Source organism: Bombyx mori, chromosome 15 (assembly GCF_030269925.1).
Source record: "Bombyx mori chromosome 15, ASM3026992v2".
NCBI lineage: Eukaryota > Metazoa > Arthropoda > Insecta > Lepidoptera > Bombycidae > Bombyx > Bombyx mori.
In genome coordinates this window covers 951,364-972,954 of record NC_085121.1, presented here as the reverse complement: position 1 = coordinate 972,954, position 21,591 = coordinate 951,364, and the positions used below count along the sequence as shown (strand labels likewise).

The 21,591-nt window shown below is 38.5% G+C and overlaps 2 protein-coding genes and 1 non-coding gene across 6 annotated transcripts in view; 2 read left to right on the top strand and 1 right to left on the bottom strand.

Annotated features, from left to right (window-relative positions):
- Positions 1 to 8,311, top strand: part of raf (raf kinase, effector of Ras) — a 16,232-nt gene extending 7,921 nt beyond the window's left edge. Inside the window, exons 8-12 of one of the 3 annotated variants that reach the window (XM_012692272.4) lie at positions 167 to 387; positions 1,095 to 1,186; positions 1,565 to 1,875; positions 2,567 to 2,751; positions 3,773 to 8,311. In XM_012692272.4, the coding sequence (XP_012547726.2) occupies positions 167 to 387; positions 1,095 to 1,186; positions 1,565 to 1,875; positions 2,567 to 2,751; positions 3,773 to 3,803 (840 nt within the window). In that variant the 3' untranslated portion in view covers positions 3,804 to 8,311. 3 annotated transcript variants of the gene reach the window in all.
- On the bottom strand, positions 7,588 to 21,591 carry LOC101738259 (N-acetylmuramoyl-L-alanine amidase domain-containing protein SAOUHSC_02979). 2 transcript variants are annotated; one of them, XR_009974933.1, is made up of 6 exons: positions 20,849 to 21,585; positions 18,832 to 19,990; positions 18,462 to 18,546; positions 17,713 to 17,902; positions 16,615 to 16,828; positions 7,588 to 7,722 (listed from the first exon to the last, which is right to left on the bottom strand). XR_009974933.1 is itself a non-coding variant. In XM_004928638.5 (5 exons), exons 2-5 carry the CDS (start codon positions 19,983 to 19,985, stop codon positions 16,665 to 16,667), a joined length of 1,593 nt encoding a protein of 530 aa, XP_004928695.1. In that variant the 5' UTR covers positions 19,986 to 19,990; positions 20,849 to 21,591; the 3' UTR covers positions 9,775 to 16,664. The 2 variants fall into 2 exon arrangements, 1 of the variants encoding a protein (XP_004928695.1); XM_004928638.5 differs by lacking the exon at positions 7,588 to 7,722 and having other exon boundaries at positions 9,775 to 16,828; positions 20,849 to 21,591.
- Positions 8,741 to 8,813, top strand: TRNAV-AAC (transfer RNA valine (anticodon AAC)). Its single transcript has one exon. It is a non-coding gene; the product is annotated as a tRNA-Val (tRNA).

Sequence of the window (21,591 nt, the reverse complement as noted above, 5' to 3'; positions counted from 1 at the left end):
TCATTTAATTTCATCCCGGTTGATTAATGTCTCAAATTAATCATCTTCATTGCATTTCACTCTATATTATCATTTTTCATCAAAATAATAATATAAATTAAAATAAGACATGATTTAAAGGTCTTAGTTACAGGGTCATAAAATCCCTTACAAAAAAAATTTGCAGGTGGCAGTGCTTCGTAAGACGCGGCACTGCAACATCCTGCTGTTCATGGGCTGCGTGTCGAAGCCGTCGCTGGCCATCGTGACGCAGTGGTGCGAGGGCTCGTCGCTCTACCAGCACCTGCACGTGCTCGAGACGCCCTTCCCCATCATATACCTCATCGACGTGGCCAGGCAGACGGCCCAGGGCATGGACTATCTGCACGCCAAGAACATCATACACAGGTCTCCCCCAACTCGCACTACTCTATACTAGTACTAGCGCCCCGCTCCGGCTCCGCTCGGGTCTTTAACAAAAATTTCAACGATATTTGACGTTGTTTTTTTTTTTTTTAAAAAAGAACACTTATTGCGGCATAACTATAATAGTTAGAAATATGCTGTCGCGACACTTTTTGTGAATAATTATGTGTTCTACAAAGTCGTAGTACATTATTTTATTCTATCATCAATAGTTTTCGCAGGGCACGCGATCTAAAGAATACTTTAGGTAATTTTTTTACACCTTGGGTTACACTATTGGAGTTTTAGTAAGAGTCCCTAATTTTTTTCAAAAATGATTATCGCCTATGTCACTCGGGAATAGTGTAGCTTTTAAATCTACAGTGGTTTTTACGAATGTTCCGTTATAACTACTGAACCATGCATCTGCTTCACTTGAAATTTGGTATCCATGTAGAAAATACATGTACTTAATGGATAGGCTAATATTTATATGAGTGTTGGACTCCCTAATAATAATGACAATAAATAATAATGTTAATTTTAAATTCCCAGCGAAGCGGGCGAGTACGGCTTGTTTATTCATAATATTGAAGTAAATTGTATTAATTTCGATTCCATTCGATGTTTGATAAAGTCTAGCATTAATAGACAGTGGGAAAAAAATTAATATCAAGCGTTGCCAATTAACTTGTATTTATCCATTACAGAGATTTGAAATCAAATAACATATTTTTGAGAGATGACTGGTCGGTAAAGATTGGAGACTTTGGACTTGCTACTGCTAAAGTTCGGTGGTCAGGTATGATATAGATATTTATTTTCATATTTATTGTGTAATATTTTTAAAATTATTTGGACTTGAATGCATGTTGGAAGGATAGCCTTCGTGTTGTCCTGTCTATTCTAAGGAATCCGTCCGACGGGGGACACATCAAAGGAAAAACAAAATTGTTATTTTTATTTAATTCCGAGTATTTTCATATTTATCTACCATTTAAGCCTTCTCTGGACTTCCACAAATAATTAAAGACCAAAATTAGCCAAATCGGTCCAGCTGTTCTCGAGCTTTAGTGAGACTAATGAACAGCAATTCATTTTTATATATATTTGAAATTTGAAATCAAAATAAATAAGTGAGCAAGCTGTTGAACTGATGCGTCAGAGTCGTCGTCGTCAGGCGGCGTGCAGTGGCAGCAGCCCACGGGCAGCATCCTGTGGATGGCGCCCGAGGTGATCCGCATGGAGGAGCCGGCGCCCTACACGTTCCACTCGGACGTGTACTCGTACGGCGTGGTGCTGTACGAGCTCATGGCGGGCGAGCTGCCCTACTCGCACCTCAACAACAAGGACCAGATCCTGTGGCTGGTGGGGCGCGGCCGCCTGCGCCCCGACGTGCGGCGCCTGCGCCCCGACGCGCCCGCGCAGCTCAAGCGCACCTTCTCCGAGTGCGTCGCCTTCGACCGCGCCGCGCGACCGCTCTTCCGCCAGGTACCGCGCTCTACCGCACTCTACCGCACTCTTACAACTCATGCCACTCAACACCAGGTGGGCCGTCACCTCCTCCACCCATCTGAGCAATAAATAAAAAACTGTGCCTGACCGCGAAAACTGAAAAATATTTAAAATAATGTTTTTTTTTATTGCTTAGATGGGTGGACGAGCTCACAGACCACCTGGTGTTAAGTGATTACTGGAGCCCATAGACAACTACAACGTAAATGCCGCCCCCCCACCTTGAGATATGAGTTCTAAGGTCTCAACGCTTGAAAGGCAAACGTGACTAAGCGACAATGTGTGAACTTACAGTAAAGTAATTTAAACTTGAAATACCTGAAAAAAATTCTATTTTAACGAATCTAGCTGTAGGATTGAAATGATTTTAACAGACTTAGAAATAAATTTTTTTGCGCATTGAATATGGTTATTGCCTATCATTTATGTACAAAGCAGTTATTGTCCTTTAGTCACCTTTGCCTTTCAAGCGTCGATAGTATAATTACAACGGCTGCCCCACCCTTCAAACCGAAACGCACTACTGTTTCACGGCAGGAACAGGCAGGGCGGTGGTACCTACCCGTGCGGACAAGTGTTCCTACTAGTAGTAGTACTAGTACTACTACCACTAATAGTAACAGTGAGTGCGAGAAGGGAGCGGTGTGTAAGGCGCGTGGTGCGGCAGGTGCTGGCGGCGCTGGAGGCGGTGCTGCGGCTGGTGCCCAAGATCACGCGCTCGGCGTCGGAGCCCGCGCTGTCGCACCCGCACCCGCGCGCCGCGCTCGACTACCTCGCCTACTCCTGCGCCTCGCCCAAGACGCCGGTCAACTTCCACTTCAACGCCGACACCAGCTTCCCCGCCTTCTACGGGTCAGTCTCGCCCACCTCACCCCGCCTCACCCCTACCTCGCCCCATCTCACTCAACTACCGCGACAGAGTACACACCGTACTGTTATGGGGATTCGGGATTTTCCCTTTTTTTAAAAAAAAGAAGTTTTCACAAAACACGGTTTATTGGCTTTTAATTAATTATCAATTTAATATAGGATATTGAAGGATACAATTTTCGAGTTATACCAACAAACGTGTTGTCGCGACGGAGATCGAAAATGGACTGAAGCTATTAGGAACTATGGTTTACTGCTTGCCACTGAAAATACTGACTGAGCAGAAAAATAGGGGCGTGTTAGCAGTAAAGGATGCAGGGCCGTCTTATAACAGTACGCTTCTCACACATTCAGAAGCTGGGTGATCAGTGACTAAATATCCTGGAAAGCAACGTGAACACGACCAATGTCTCCAAGCACCGGCTAGAGACTGAAACGTGCCGCACAAAACATCACAGATAATACACATAAATTAGTTAGTAGATAGATGCAACTCAAGCACTCAACAAAAATGTTTACGGACGCCGGCCACTAGATGGCCTCGCTTCGATTAGTTTCTCATTGCTCCTGTAGATGGCAATAACATACTAACTATCCTATATTTTATTTTTAATAAAGCATTTTCTAAATTTTCTGGAATCACAAATTGATAAAATTTAATCGATTTGTTTATAACAAATAAAGACTTGTTAGATTTTTTTTTGTTTGCCACGTACCATCCGGGTTTGGAATGAACTCCACGGTATTTCCCGAGCGCAATGACATGTCCTTCAAACGAGGCTTGTGGAGAGTACTTAGCGGTACGCAGCGGCTTGGCTCTGTCCCTGGCATTGATGACATTCATGACCGACAGTAACCACTTACCATCTGGTGGGCCATATGCTCGTCAGTCTATACGGCAATAAAAAAATTTACAAGCTAAACTTTTTTTGACTGCCCAAGTTAGTCAAAATGATTTTAAATAGCAAAACTTATTTAATGCTAACGCTTTGTTACATTCCAGAATCCCAGTACCCAATCAGAGGCACCCCTAGGAGCACGGCGCGCCCGCCGGCCCCCTCGAGCCCGGGGCTCCGCCCCCCTGCGGCCTGCAGGCCCCTCGCGGAGCGCCCGCGCCCCATGTGGATGATCCAGTGATAAATACACGCACAGATGATAAATTACTTGATTTAATTAAAATATGACATAATTTGTTAGTACAACGTGTACAACATGATTACGCCGTAATGCGTATTAATGATTAAGCCTGCATATTACTAAACTAAAATAAAGTGAAAAATATCTGGCAATTACAAGTTGAGAAAGCAAAATATTTTAAAATTCTCAGAGAACTCAGAGGGTCAACCTTTAGTGAGATTGGTAAATAATTTTAAGCGAGACAAGTGGTTACTTTAGTCTAGAAAAATAAAAATTTACCTTTGGTCTGTGCGACAAGGCTCCGTGCCAAGATGAACTTCATATTCTGTGCAATGAAATATGTGATGAATCTATTATACCAGTATTTATTTACTTGAGATATAATTTGGAATTCCAACGAGCTAACGAAGCAATAGGGTGGAGCAACTTAAATGTATCTACCGCAGTACAATCTCAGGATTACATACGTCAATGACATGGTCACCGAACATACTTTGAATTAAAAAAATATATTTTGCAACTATAATAGTTTCATAAGCCCAGTGATCTAAGTGAACTTAATGAAGATAGTTCAATAGAAACGTCCGGGACAGAATCCATCCACATCACTTGGGACATTCACATTCAAATGTTGTCAGAAAGTGTAGGACTTTGGAATGTGTTGTGTTGTGATAAAGTGAAATGATAGTGCGGAAAATGCAGAGTACGTGTCTACATAAGCATATGGGTTAACTTGAATGAATTCTTACAGTTTGTAGACTGAAACATGGTGAGGACTTGTTTCAAGATTATAATATGATTATATTCCGAGGAGTGCTGAAGATCCATGTAAGGTGTCATGACGCGCGGCTAGTCTCATCCGTGTGCTAACCGAATACAGACGAAGAGACACAAATATGACCTTAAATAAATAAATAGGCAGGAACAAATGTTACAATGTACATGGAAGCTTTACTCCTGGCGAAGCTAATTGTCCAGTCATCAAGCTTGGTCTGGGTTGCTCCAACGAAAACTAAAAAATAGCTAGAAATATACTTAGACTGACGCCTCATTTGGTGTAATCGCGTCCAAACGAAAGAGATTTTTGTGAATCCCGTGGAAAACACTGGTTAACTGTTAGAAATTATCCAAAGAAACGACTTTATATGGCACACACAGTTCTCAACCTCCCTGGGCTGGCGGACTCTTGCTATGACGGTTCGCAAATCACTCAAACATAATCAAAATTCAAAGGTCACAGAACTAAATATCGACGTAACCTTGCTTCGTGAACTCACAAATCCATCAATTTCTCTATGAAAACGCCATTAATGAAGAAATCACCAAGACCTACAAAAAAATACAAGGACAGGCTCGATGGCCATCCATATTCGAAGAGATTCGGGACGCAGAGGATATCGAACGTGAATAAATGGTTACGCTACAACAGATCTACTCACAGTTTTTTTTTATTGCTTAGATGGGTGGACGATATCACAGCCAACCAGGTGTTAAATGGTTACTGGAGTCCATCTACAACGTAAATGCCGCCACAGACCTTGAGATATAAGTTCTAAGGTCTCAGTATAGTCACAACGGCTGCCCCACCCTTCAAACCGAAACGCATTACTGCTTCATGGCAGAAATAGGTAGGGCGGTGGTACCTACCCGTGCGGACTCACAAAAGTCCTACCACCAGTAAAGAATTGCTAACACTAGCCCTAGCTAGAGCAGCAGAATCTACCAGCGGAACTGAATCGCGACCCACTGAGAAGATCCGGCGAGAAACTCAGCGGGCTGTTGAAACGAGTCTCCATCTAAGACATCATGTTATAAAGAATCCTAAGCCAAAAGCAAATGATGATATGTTAACACGTTGAACGCTTTACGACCCACCGGTGGGCGTAGCGTACAGTATCATTCGGGCCAAACCAAAATCAGGGAATCAGTATTTTTTATCAACATTCAAAAAATAAAAAATAAATTATAAGGCTATTAACTTTGATAAAAACTGCAAGTTTCTATTGGATTTGAAAACCACGCCGTTCGGTTTGACTAAAGGACTATTCGGCTCACTTCCATACGCGTTTTGTTTGCTAGCTGCAATTTGTGGCTTGTAGGAAGCGTTTACGTTGGAACCCTCACGCGGCTCACGGGTCCAAACGGTTCAGTAAGACAAAGCTCACCGGTGAGCACCGGAATGAAAATACTCGATCTTTCATATCGCGTTCAACGTGTTAAAGAAAGCGCTTTCTCGCTTTGTTTATTGAAGCTATTTACAGAGACACTTCTTACACTTCACACTTACTGAAAAAATAAATAAAAGGCATAATATTCCTAATTGATTTCTGTTTATTGAGCATTTTATAGTTATCAATTGTATAACGCTCAACTGTTACTCAAAAACACTCCTAAACGAACCGAATGTTTTAAGTAATTATGTATCGTGTAAATTAATTTTCAGCCAAAACTTGTTTTTAACTGTCTTTACAATCTATTGGTTTGTATGGTAGTAAAGAAATACTGCATTTGATTGCTTCCCCAGACTTCACAATGGGTTTTAAAGAGAATCGTAATAAACAGAAAAATGTCCAATCGTTAGCATAATAGGGATGTTTGCGAATTAACGGAATTTACAAATATTCGCCACGATAAATACTTTGTTGTTGAATCAAAATATTATCGCCCTAATGTAATTGAAGAAGTTCAGAGGGGCGAGCACGAATGACTATCGATAAAAAATGTTATAGGATTTAAACAGCGCCCCTACTGTCCGTAAAATGAATTAATTTCAGTAGGTACCACGAATGAATTTACTTACATCCTTCCGTTTCGTAATCGTATCGTCGCGTTCTAGAAACTCGAAACTTATACTCTTAACACGTTGACTGGAGATCACCGGTGCCCTACGCGGCGCACTGAAGTGTAATTATGTCGATTTCTCACTTCGACAATCTTATTACTAAGGTGCTTGAATACCTAGTAGACTCTGGGAAAGACGAATCCGAAAACACTGAGACTGAATCTATTTCTATGAGACCTATAAACATGAAATATACATTAACAAACAAAAGGAGGCAAAGTTAAGAAGTCCACTGTGCTTAGTGCGAGTTTTTTAAAGTTCTCTCATATATGTATGAAATGGGATCGTATGCCTACGTTTCCCGCTAGGGGCGCTGTTCCAATTGCATATAAAATTGCGTTAACTTTCAAGCTATCGAGAACTTTAAAAACTCGCACTAAGCACACAGGCGTCTTAGTAAAAGAAAACGAGATAATTACTTCAGTGCACCGCGCAGGGCACCGGTGACCTCCATAGCAGTCAGAGTTAATCGAGAGCACGAAAATTGTTTTGACACACGGAACGTCAATCTCGAAGGCTGGCTATCGAGTGCCACCATCTAATTTAATGATCCGTGCATCGACGACTCGATACATTTATATTACGAATTCGATAGATTTTTGGGCTCGACGTACTGTATTGTAGTAGATTACAGTATGCTTTGTGCGAGTTTTTTAACGTTCTCGATAGCGTAGAAGTTAACTCAAATATGTATGGGATTGGAACAGCGGAAAACGAAGAGAAGCTGTTCCAACTCAAATTTGAGTTAACTTTTATGCGATCGAGAAGGTTAAAAAACTCGCACTAAAAGCACACTGGTCCGAATATGTATTTACAAAGGAAATAAATAAAAAACTATATATTTGTGAACGTATATTTTCCACTACAATGCTCTTAATGTTGTTGACAAATCGATTATTGCGACATCGCCAGAGTGTTGTTACCGCGCGCGACAGCGACTAGGGTGACCAAGCGCGCTCTAGGCCGCGGATAGTCTGTAAAACATTCAAATGATATAACGCTGCTACTTTATTATTAAATTTAAGATAAATATTTTAAATGTACACAGCTTGTCACTTTATGGTTTTTTTCATTATTTAACGTTCAACAATACAATAGCCAGAACGCATAGGATTTTTGTAAAACAGTTTAGGATGTAAACAAATAATAAAAATTTTTTTTTCATCACTTTCTCTAGACTAATTTCCTATAAAAACAGTAATCTTGCACTGAAACAAAATATATTTTTTCTGAATAAATCAAAAGTAGGATATTTTTATATTGCCTCGTATTTATAATAGTAAAGTATGGTACCACTTGCTTCCTTACTGTATGTATTATTGAAGTATTATTTGACGATTGTGAGACGGTCGCTACGAGAGGTAGTATTGGACATTGGTTGCTATCATATTATTATGATCTTACGCTAGCTACTGTTTTGTGAAATTTAATTTATTCCTTAATAATGTAAATAATTAAATGTAATTAGTGTAGCTTACTTAATGTATAAGGATCTTGTGTATACAGTCTAATTTTAATGTATAACTACATACTTTTAAGAACCCAATAAATTATTGTTTCAAATTAGGCATCTTTTTATTTGGGAAGATTTATCAAACGCCATTGTCGGGACGACACGTGAAACATAAGGCTACGTCATTTCCTTTTTCAAACGAGGCTTGTGGAGAGTATTAAGCGGTATGCAGCAGCTTGGCTCTGCCCTTGGCATTGCTGAAGTCCATGGGTGACGGTAACCACTCACAATCAAGTGGGCCGTATGCTCGTCTGCCTACAAGGGCAATAAAAAAAAAGTGATTCAAACCACATTATATTAAAATCGTTTCATTCGGATGGACTATTTCAATCGACCACGCTGACCTTGACTTCCGAATCAGCCTAAAATGTACCTATATATTGTGTCGGAAAAAGGTATTTTGATCTGCAGTAAAAAACTTTTGCAAGCATTAAGTATTTCGTTAGAACTTGTTTACATATTTCAGCTAACAATGATAGGTTTCCGTGGTGTAGCGGTTATCACATCTGCCTAACACGCAGAAGGCCCCCGGTTCGATCCCGGGCGGAAACAATGTTTTTGACAAGTAGTTTGAAATATCATTCTTCATTTTTGCTTTATGAAATGAGCTTTTGACCCCCTGGTACTGGGATTGTCGATAAATATAGGGGAGATACTCTATTAAGCGGATGAATATTCTTGGTAGACCTACCTATCCGAATGTTGATGATAAGAACTTAAGATTAAATCAATAAATTAGTACAAAAGTAAAATGCTTTTAATGTCCATTATTCTGTTACATATAAATTATTAAAAAAAGAAATAAAAATAGAATGAAAAAGCAGTGCGAGGTCGCTCAGTTTTCCAGCGTAGGCACACACGAAGTTTCCAAAGCATTCTTGTCACTCTTTCTCCAAATCTCGTTTAAACAACTTGTCAATATTGAAGTTTATCTCACAGGTGTGGAGGTGGTAGGACCTCTTATGAGTCCGCACCGGTAGGTAACACCACCCTGCCTATTTTTGCCGTGAAGCAGTAATGCGTTTCGGTTTGAAGGACGGTACAGCCGTTGTAACTGTACTGGGACCTTAGAACTCATATCTCAAGGTGGGTGACGACATTTACATTGTAGATGATATGGGCCCTGGTAACCACTTAACACCAGGTGGGCTGTGAGCTCGTCCACCCGTCTTCATATGCAATAAAATAAAAAAATACGTGCCGTTAGCGCGATCCTAGTTAGATATTTTCTAGAACAGCTATCATTACAAGTGGTTTCAGAAAGCCATAACATGTCGAGGTCCACCCATCTTTTTTGTACAGCTCTTGTAGGCAGACGAGCATACGGCCCACCTAATGGTGAGTGGTTACCGTCGCCAATAAACTTCGGCAATGCCAGGGGTATAGCCAAGCCACTGTCTACCGAAAACCTACCCTTCACATAGGCAGCAATAGGCAGGACGATACTTTCTTCCCGTGCGCATTGACAACTAATCGCAACACGCCTTAAGTGTTAATAAATAAAAAACTATACTGTCAAACGAAAAATTCACAATTTATTCGAATTCCACAAATTTACAAAATTTAATACAAAACAAAGTTTTCCAATCAATACATGTAACAACAATCGTTGTTCAATGTCAAAATAATATGTAGAATACACAACTTCTATAAACAATGTATACTTCTATACATTATAGTTGTAATTAAAAATCATTAAATGTAAAATAAAACTAAAATATGTGAAATAATAAATTCAATGGCGCAAAGATATATACACGCGAGCAAAAGTTTGGAATCACTTACTTGAAATTGGTTTCGCGCGATCTTGGTTACTAAATATTTTTTTAATTATTATAAAAATTACATAATTTTAAAGGTTCAGCTGTCAACTTTAAATTCATTTAAATCGAGCCAGTAGTTAAGGAGCTATCCCGGATTAAGTGAAGGAGGTAGGAAAACAAGGAAATATGGAAAAATAATGAATGAACAAAACAACAAAAATTAATAAGTAAAAGAAATTATTTAGCCTTAAAATTAAGTATCAGTACTTTGTGTTCCTTTCCCTTGCCCTAATAACTGCTCGAAGACGATTCTTCATAGACATGATCAGCTTCTGAATTGATTCTTGTGGGATACCTTCCCACTCGTAAATCAACGCTGATTTCAGCTCATTCAGACATGAAGGAGCAGGAGTTCTGGAACGAAACTTCCTCTTCGGTTCATTCCACACGTGCTCAATGGGATTCAAGTCAGGGCTGAGCGCTGGCCAGTCCAATGTGGCGATACCGACTTCTTCGAGGTATACAGTTGTTACACGGGCAGAGTGACAACGAGCGTTATCGTGCATAAGGAGGAAGTGATCACCGATATATCCAGCATAGGTAAAGACATGTTCCAGCAGAATATTGGAAATGTACCAGTCCGAAGTTAGACCTCCTCCTCGTCCCCCGCCAGGCACGAAAACAAGCTCGGTTTTACCATCGAAGGAAATGCCGGCCCACATCATACAATGGCGCCCCCATAAGCCACTGTTTCAGTGAAACAGCACTGCGCAAATCGCTCCCCAGGCCGCCTGTAGACCCGACCTCTTCGGTCGCTACCGTGCAAACACATCCTGCTCTCGTCGGAGAACAGGACTTGCCTCTATTGCTCAACCTCCTAATCAAGATGGTGCGAGCAAATTGAAGGAGTGCTTGTCGGTAAGCTACCGTGAGTTTCGAGCCTGTGGGAGGCCTTTTTGAAATCAGATTCGTTAGCTTGAGTCGTCGACAAAGTGTCCATTCGCTGGCTGCTACCCCACGAATATCTCGGAGCTCCTGTTGGACGTCGACACCATGTAAATGCCGATTTCGGAGAGAGGTTGACACGATAAAATAGTCATCCCTCTCCGATGTGCACCGGCGCCGTCCAGATCTTGGTCTCGGGATATAGCCACCAGTCTCCTGAAAGTGCTTGTAAGCTTTCGAAACACAGGACTGGCTTATGTGGAGCCGTCGAGCGACAACCCGCTGGCTGAGCCCTTCTTGCAATAGGTCTACGATTTGTGCTGCTTCTGTAGGTGTTGTCTCCATTGTCGTACAAGGTAAAGGATCAAAATTAGCGGAGACGTGTACCGGTCAACGTGTGAAAGTCAACTGATAAAGAAAATCCGATAACAGGTGCTTTTATACGGGTCAATAAGTCGCAACTCGCGACGTATCAAGCAATTGAAACACGTATTTTTCGTTATTCCTTCACTTAATCCGGAATAGCTTCTTAAATACTGGCTTGATTTTAATGAATTTATTATCAGTTTGAAGTTAAGAATTAAACCTTTAAAACGATGTCATTTTTATGATTATTAAAAAAAAAATAGTACACGAGATCGCGCGGAACTAATTTCAAGTAAGTGATTCCAAACTTTTGCTCGCGAGTGTAGTTGCACTACAAATATGTCACCTTAAGGGACTTAAAAAAATATTAGCTTTGAAATATTTTATTAGATTATTATAACTGTCATTGTCAATTGTTATGTGATATGTGAGTCTGACCTCGCCTCCTGAACCAACAGCAAATAGATTATTCATACAGTGTGTACAGAAACCAGTGTTTCCGAAAATAAAGACAGGAGTTATAAAATTAGTAATTACTAACAGGATAGTAATAAATCATTTCTTATCTTTCCCAGTGTGGAAACTCTTTCTTTCAATACATTGTTAGTATTCAGTAGAACCGAATTTCAATTTACAATTTGCAACATTAAAAAAATTAGAGCGAAATGAAAAATGGGTTTTATTATTAAGACGAATTAATTATGGGGCGAAATTGATGTTCCAGTAAAAGTGGAAATTTGCTTTTTTAAAGAACCCAAGATATTTTGTTAATTTTCTCACATTTGTGCAGTTTACAACACCCCAAGAATACAAAATTAACACAATTAAATGCTTCACATAAGTTTACTCTACCTACCTCTACTAAGTTTACTCCTCCAAAAAGTAAACACTGCAATTACAAAGCAAAGCATTCCTACAAAAAAAACATTTATCTTTAGTTTAGGAAACGAATACATATTATTTTCAGGTAACTTTAAGCCAGTAACTTCACAATAGTTGCGGCACACCAAAACGGCCTCTTACACCCTGTATTAAATATATTGTTTATTGTTATACATTCACTTACTTTGTGGCTTATTAACAAACATTGCATTGTCGAGGAATTAATTAAAATTGATAAATAATTTATTTCAACATAATGATATGTTTCGGAGTCAAAGTTGTATTTATCATCAGTCATCACACATCGGAGGAATGTCTGTGCGAGACACCGCGACGGAATGTAGACGCGACATATCTAACAACACTGTCCAGTGTGCTTAGTGCAAGTTTTTTAACATTCTCGATAGCGTAAAAGTCAACTCAAATTTGTATGCAGTTGGAACAGCGCCCCTAGCGGCAAACGTACGCAAACGTTCCAACTGCATACAAATTTGAGTTGACTTTTGAGTCGTCTATTATCAAAGGTGGCAATCTGTGCATTTAGCCAAAAAAATGTTATTGATATGGCAATACAGACTGATTTGAATAAAAACGTCTTCTTCAAAGAATACGATTCAAAACCTGCATTAAACCATACTAAAAACATGTTAAAACCTGACATCAGCATCAAATCCGGTAATCTATAAAACTTTTAATGCAAACCCGGCCATCTTACGCCTTCGACCAATCACAGACGAGAGTTCATTTACGTTTTGTAATGGCCGCAGAAACATTATGCTCCGTGAATTTTAATAATTTCTTAGTGTTTTTGTGATTGAAGCTAATAAAAAGTAGTAAAAATATAATCATGGAAGACCACCCTACTTTAGTAACTAACAATTTTACAAAAAAACGCAAGAGGAATCCAGAAAATTGGACAAGAAACCGGGCCAAGGAATTGAGGTAATTTTACCCATAAGGTTGTCATTTCTTGTTACTTAAGTTATATTGACCAATTTGTATTGTTTTTTGTTTTAGATACTCAGTGAAATCATTGCCAGATAAAGTCTGCACCCATAATTCGAAAGCATTAAAATGTGCCACATTAACAATAGCTCAGTTAAAACAATTACAAGAAATATTTTATAAACATCAAAATAAAAAAGATCAAGACTCTCTAATATTAAAATATTCTTCTATTGAACCCGTGAAGCGGAGAGTAGGTTTTAATGGAGTAAAACAAACAACAATTAAATATGGCGTATTTGTACGTAATGTTAAGGTGCCAATTTGCCAGAAACTATTTTTAAGCCTGTTTAATGTAACGAAAAACAGAGTGGCGTATGTAATGAATAGATTTTTTCATGCTGGAGATATAATCATTGATGAGAGGCGAGGTAAAAATTAATTTTTTAATTTAAAATATTTGCTTTAATTTCAGGTAACCTACATATTATCTACTTTAAGTTATTTTGTTTAATTTCAGGTGGAAGTCGCAGAGAACACTTGTATGAGGCACAAAAACTATCTGTTCATAATTTTATACAAAAATTACAATGTGTTGAATCTCATTACTGCAGGAAAACAAAGACGGCTGAAAGAAAATATTTACCCTCAAATTTGAACATCAAAAAGCTGTTCAAAATTTACAAAGACAGTGAGCATTATAATAGCGCTGTTAAGCAATCGTATTTCCGACCATTGTGGTTGCGACTTGGACACGGCGGAGAACACGCTCGTCGCCTGCCCCGCATGGGAGGGGTGGCGCCGTGTCCTCGTCGCAAAAATAGGAAACGACTTGTCGTTGCCGAGTGTTGTGGCATCGATGCTCGGTGACGACGAGTCGTGGAAGGCGATGCTCGACTTCTGCGAGTGCACCATCTCGCAGAAGGAGGCGGCGGGGCGCGTGAGAGACGCACAGGCCCGCCGCCGTCGAGCGGGGGCCAGGGAGGCGGATCTCGCCCAAGCCCTGGCCCTCTAAGTGTTTCGGGTCTCCCTCACATGTCGGCCTGGGGACCGACGAAGGGGGCCTAAGAAGACGACGTGCAAGCTGCTCTGCACGCGTTTTATGCATGAGCATCCGGGTGATGGAAGGCCGGCTATCCTCAACCCACGCTGGTTCTGACCCAGCGGGGTATTCCGTAGGATAGACCATTCTAACCGGCGCCATCTAGGCGGGCTTCGGATAGCCTGCCGACCGAGAGGGCTGGTGGTCGTGGCGCCGACGACCGCCAGTCCGGCGTCCCGAGGGGGAGGGTGATGGGAGAGATGTGCTCCGCACTAAACGCTTCACTTTCCCCCCCTTGCCTTTTCATGAGTTTTGTCTCATGCGAGGTTTGGACGTTGGTTGTTGAGAGACAGGAGGTTTTAGTCGGTTCGACTCCGACATGCCCCGCCCTCCATCCCCAGTGAAGGGCGGAAGTCCGGCGACTTCCTCCTGACAAAAAAAAAAAAAAAAAATCGTATTTCCGGCACATTTTTAATACTTGCTATAATTGTTTAGGCTTTGGAACGCCAACAACTGATGTATGTTCAAAGCGTTTAGAGCTTACTGAAAAAATTGCTTCTGAACAAGATCCTGACAAGAAAGCTTTTCTTGTGACAGAGAAGAATGTGCACTCTTTAAGGGCTAGAGCATTTTATGAAAAACTTAAAGATAATTCAGATGCACTTAAGATTTTATCTTTTGATTGCCAAAAAAATCTGCCTTTGCCAAAGCTACCTGACCAAATGGCATACTATTCGCGCCAATTATAATTTTTTTTTTTAATTTTACTGTGGTGGAGGGTGTATCTAATAGACCCTTAAGCAAAGAGCGTGTGTTTACCTATTATTGCATGGAAAATGAATTCAATAAAGATTCAAACTTACTAGCTTCAGCTATTACGCATAGACTAAATCATACAAATTTAACTGGCATTACTAACATCCGCTTGGTCGCAAATGGCTGTGGCGGCCAGAATAAAAACAGCATTCTGGTGGGTGCATGCTCTAAATGGCTTTTGGAGCATCAGAATATTAAAATAATCGAATTGGTGTTTCCAGTAACAGGACACTCGTTTATGCCTGCTGACCGGCAATTTGGCATTGCTGAGAAAAAAAAAGCGGAAAATGGATGTAATATTGCATCCTGACGTAATAAAAGACATTTTAAGTGAAACATCAACATTGATAAGGCTTGGAAGTGATTGTCCAGTTTTCAACTGGCGAGAAACCGTAAAGTCGGTTTTAAAACCAATTACGTCATGGAATATCTCATTCAAAGAATTCAAACGATTTATTCTGAGGCGGTCTAAAGTAACCGGCAATGTACTCGTAAGGGGAGAACTTTACTATGAAAATGATCTTGGAAAATCACAAAATATTTGTCAACGTAATAAAACTATTAGTAATATGATACCTAGGTCGTTGCCTAATATAACGCCCGTAAATAAAAATAAATTGGCTGATGTTACCAAATTACTCCAAAAACATTTCGGCCCAGATTGGAGAGGAATAGAAGCTTTATCTATTTATAAAGATATATTAGAAACACAGGCCGATCTTATTGCTCTTGAATTTCAGGAGCACTATTGCGAGGGGCCCTTGGAAGAGGTCAATGACATACGCATATGATTTTATATTTTATAAATGAATAATTAAAGATTTTTAAAACTATCTGGTATTACTATTTATTATTCCAATCGGTAAAAGTTTTTTTTTCCGTGCTTGTTTGACAACCCTGATTCGGAAATGGCGTCTTTAATATCAAATACGGCTATCTGCGCCTTATTCATAATCAAAGACGGCATTCATAAAAAAATACTAACAAAGTCGGAAATATGCAAAATTAAAATGGTAATAAATACTGTTATAGAATGGTTATTGGTGAAATAAAGTATTAACTTAACCTGTTATTTATCTAAGATGTCATACAAAAGAGTTTTGTGACTGCCAATGGAATACAAAGTCAATGATTCGTTTTTTTTTGATTAACCAATAATTGTCAAAAAGTCACATTGCCGGCTTTGATAATAGTAGACTCTTTTACGCTATAGAGAACGTTAAAAAACTTGCACTAAGCACACTGGTCACCAAGAACTCAGTCAAGAGAGCAACAATGCATTGAGTACGCTATACATTGAGAGTCAAACGTCAATAACAAAATTATATTACGTTTTCTGGATGTGTTACAATTATACAATACCTTTTAACTACACATTACACGTGAAATATCGACCATGTTATTCAACATGGTTCACATATTGATGTACATAAGCGCAGGTAACCACTTAAACAGATTGTAGGCTCCGTGCCCTGTTTAAGTTATAATAATAGTGCAATGCTTGCGTTCGAAAATTTGATTCTGCCCCCTAATTATTTGATGGTGAGAGGGGATCAATGTTTACTTAAGTTTATTATTAGAAATATTTAGTTACAAAAGTATGTTGTGGGCAGTTCATAATAATGTTTCCCCGAGGATGTCACTTCACTCGGAGTCGCTTTCCTTTTGCCCTTCATCTGATTTAGGTTTCTTCTCACGGGGTTGATATCTCGCGACGTGGACTTTCTTCTTTCCTATTTTAATATGAGCAGCCTTCTGTAGCGCCTTCTCCACCGACTCGGGACCGGCGAACTCGATGAATGCAGTCGCTGGAATTAAACATTCAGAGTAACATATGTGATTTCAATTTGTGGAGCATAATTCATTACTAGAACTGGTGATAGGGCGTATACTAAGTCTGCCCGGGTAGCTACCTCAATCCTGTCCATTTTTTCCGTGAATACCTCGTGGGTTTCGTTAAACAATACTGTTGAGGCATTCATTTACATGTCAAGTCTATGAGGTCCACTAATGAGTTACCAATGGGTTGTAAGCTCGTTCAACCATCAATGCAATAAAAAACAAAGCTGCCCGGACCAATTACATTCAACCTCCCATTTCCCTAGCTCTGGAATGAACTGCAGACTGTTTCTGGAGCATTATGATATCTTCACCTTCATCAAAATTTACTGTAGTAGTTGATAGCCAATATGGGATATGCATGTGTCGGCCATCAATAACAGTTAAAAGCGTTTGTATATTATTTGATACATACATCTAATTTCACAGACAGACAGACAATGTTCACTGCAGCACGAAGATTGAACAAAAGGTTGTTTTCTCTATGGACTAACTACATAACTACATGAGTGCTAGGATGTTATATCCTTTAATTATTATTGTTTACTAGCTGATCCGGCAGACTTCGTAGTGCCTCAATCGATAATTATAAGACCTAAACTTTTGAATAAAATAAACTTAAAACAAAGAAAAGGAATCCGTCCGACGAGGGACACATTAAAGGAAAAACAAAATTGTTATTTTTATTTAATTTCGAGCATTTTCACATTTATCTACCTTTTAAACCTTCTCTGGACTTCCACAAATAATTCAAGACCAAAATTAGCTAAATCGTTCGAGCCGTTCTCGAGTTTTAGCGAGACTAACGAACAGCAATTAATTTTTATATATATAGAAGATAGAAGATACTCACATAAAGATTTCCTTCCTTTAATAATTAATCTTATACTCCTTATCTTGCCGATTCCAGTGAAGAGAGAACACACAGTTTGTTCATTTAATTCTGAATATGACCGGAGTACTATGGTGGTTTCGGTGGCAGGCAAGGGTCGCTTCACCCGTATACTGCTGCCTTCGAACGTAGCATTGTCCTCATTTAATGCCTGTGTTTACAAATAAAATTAATTAGTATGAGTGGTGAAAGATAGAACAGAGGGCGGAGGTGAAATATACCCCTGCAAGAATGCAGATAGGTCTACCACAAGCCCCAAGGACTTAATACCCTTGAAATAAGTGTACTCGTCAACCCACTAGCAGGCCAGGCTAGCGTGGCGTTTTGAGGCCAAGGAGTGCATTTGAAGATACCTACACTCAGCTTTGGGTGAACACGGATTGAAGAAGAGAGTATGAGTGGCCCAGTGACCATTGGACTGAAATTTAACCTCAATATTTAATTTTGAATATTCAAACTGAACACACCAGCACACAGCCCAGTCATGCTTTTCTGTAACTATCAGTAACGGTATGAAAAACATTTTGATTTATTTAAAATGCTCGCATGCCACTTAATGTACATTGATGGAACTGTGACAGCAACCTTCCCTGGAATTCTAATAAGAACTGCACCAAGTTTCATTACCACAAGATAAATGGTCTAGAAAACAAATACTCATTATCATTTTTCTATAGAAAATTTATATGTAATATAAAAATTCAATTTACCTCTGTGGCAGCTCCATCACTATAAAACTTAATAGTAGTTGTAAACACTGGTTTTGATTCCTCAGTAGGATATACTTCGGCTATTCTGTTAAGAGAAACATTTCATTAATTTTTAAATACAATAGTAATTCTTAGGTTAAGTTAAACTGTTATGGTTTGATTTTTGTGACATGTCTCTCTTACTGGGTAAACTATTTTAAATTCAGGTGATTTTACAGTAAGGACATAACAGAAGTATAATCAGTAAATTGTATTTAATTTTTGTAGATTTTCTAACAAAATATAAAACAGATAATTAGATTGATTTCATTATATTTAGTCAAGAGCACATTGCCCCTTACTGCAGTATTTGTAAGATTTATTTACCTACCCAATATTCTTTATGAGTCCATATTTCACAAAATGATCTGTCAACAACTTCTTGTATGTTAACATTATAGAAATAGGTAAATTTTCTATGACAACAGTTGTGTCTAAATTCTCATTCTCAATACCTCCTTTTTTATCTTTATTCCATTTCCTTTTACTCCATTTAACTTTCTCATTCTCTTCTTTTTCTAAGTCTTTATCTCTTTCTGTGCCAATTTTCTTTTTATCTTTTCTTTTTTGTTTCTTTTCTGTTTTTGATTTATCCACTACTGCCATTTCGTCAAGTAGGTTTGTTAGTGTGTGAGCATTATCACCAATGTTAAGATTTTCTAAATTTTCTGTTAAGATATCAGTTTTTACTTCTGCTTTAGTTTCATTTTCATCAAGTTCCATCTCTTGATGCCGCTTCTTTTTTGAGTTTTTTGGTTTCTTCCGTGTTGCTTGTTCTGTATTTTCTTCTGCTGTTTGTTCAGTATCTTGACTTAGTCTTTTTAGTTTCTTACGTTTTGTTAATTTTTCAAGAGCTTTTGTATCTTCAGAATCTTGTGATCGATTATTAGAGGAATGTTTCTGGCTCCTATATATTTTAGTTTTATATTGATTACCATTCTGACCATCAATTGATTTCTGATGTTCTTTTCGGCTGTCTTTAATTTTTCTATTTTCAACAAATGATCCTTCTGATTTAGGTTTTTTAACAGCTATTTCTTGAGTATCTTCAAGCATGAAGCTACAAGACTTACTTCTTTTATTTGGCTTTGTTACTGCTGCTTTTGTACCATCTTTTATATCATTGTCAGAATTTCGATTACTTTGATTTGTGCTGGCTGTGTCTTTTGTACAATCTTCAGGAGCTGGAGATACTTTTAAGATCCCTTTCAATTTCACATTAGAATTTATGCTAGAGCTTTTTACTATTGCTTCAGAGACATTTGAAGAATCTCTTTTCGATTTCTTCTTCTTTTTTTTAAGTTTAGTTTCTTCACTAATATCCACATTATTTAACTGTGTATCTGCAGAACTACCTGCAGTATTATTTTCCCATCTTTTGGGAAGTTCTGATGTGCTTTTGTAAAACTCCGTGAAGTCAAAGGTCCTAGTATATTTTCCATAGCCCACTGTGCTAGGAATTACTCTCAAAGATTTGGACGACATCACATCTGAAATAAACATGTTATAAGCTGAATATTATATAGAATAAGTATCATTTGAGATGATGCTATTGAATAATTATTAAAACATACTAGACAAAAATATTTTGTTTTAAAAAAAAACTGTTAACGATAATTTAAAGACAACTAACTCTCAGTTACAGTATAACCTTTGTCTACACTGGATATTAGTTAGTTCTACAAAATTTGTTCAATCTTGATCTTAATCTCTTTAGGATTGTAGTCAATACTATCACCCGTTGTATAAATCTTGTTTTGTGATAAATCATCAGTTGATGATAGTTATTTTAATTTACGTTTTCCTGAACAGAGAATTATCATAGGGACCAGTAATATATTTCACGCACTAAGGTGAAATACTATCCCCGCTAATTAAGGAAAACCAATAGGGCAGTAATGTTGAGTTCCTTAAAATATGTTGTGTGACAAGATCACAACGTTAATTATATTTCAGACTGTTACTCCTAACTCAGGCTACTCTTACAGGTTATTTAGGGAAATATACTGGGCCATTTTCATATAGAAGCCTTGTTGTCTGCCACAATATATGAATCAAAGTATAATCCATATCAATTAATATGAGCTAGATTCTCGAATGCATTTGATAATGGAAATTTGTTTCCATGTTGTTTGACTTGACTTAAGGACTGACCCATTGTCCGAAGTCAAATCTTCCTGGAAATGTTACGCCTTAATTTGGTGTCAGGTTGTGACTTTTAGGAGAAGAATACTACAACTAGTGACGATAATGGAGATGCAGAATTGGCGAAAGCCGAGATAGGTACCAATTATTGTTAATATGTTGTCGTTATATTTGTAAAAATTCCAAAAAATTTAGCAACTCACCAATTTTCAAAGATGTAGGTAAAATTTATAATGCTTGCTAGATAAACATTAGGCTCTTAACTCATATAGCACATCAACTTTTATGTATTGAACAATTGGATGATCTTCATTTTCAATTATTTGATGGAATTAGCACGTTTTTTTATCAAGGCAAATAATTTGATATTTCTCCTCACGTTTCTTTATTGGATACATAAAATACTTTTACATAGTCTTTGGATACCTAGTACCGACCTGGTTCGAAAGTTAGTATGTAATAGGTTTTATTAGTAAAGCGTACGCCTTGGCCTGTCTGAAACTTGTGTGGATTACTGTGGATTGTTGTTGACTTGTTGTTGTTGTTGACCCTTTAAATTATGTATTCTATTGAAGCGAGCGACTCAAAATGATTCAATTCGATCATTCTGTCCATTTCCGCACGTTGGTGAATCATTTTATTTGATCTAAAACATTCCCAATCTTTGAGTAGACTATGTATAATCATATAATAAGTTTATAATCTATACTATGTGTATAATTAAAGTCACAACTCTTGATACAATAATGGCAGCACTGGCAGCGGAACAATTATTCTGCGCGGACACGGACGGATATGTATTTGTCTCCCTTCATTCCACTACTACAGGTAGACAAATTAAAACAAATCACACAACTTCACTCCTCGCGTTCCCGCCAAAAAGTATCATCATAAAAATAAGGCGTAATAAAACGTGCTTTGAGCAATAACAGTTTTTTCCGAAATC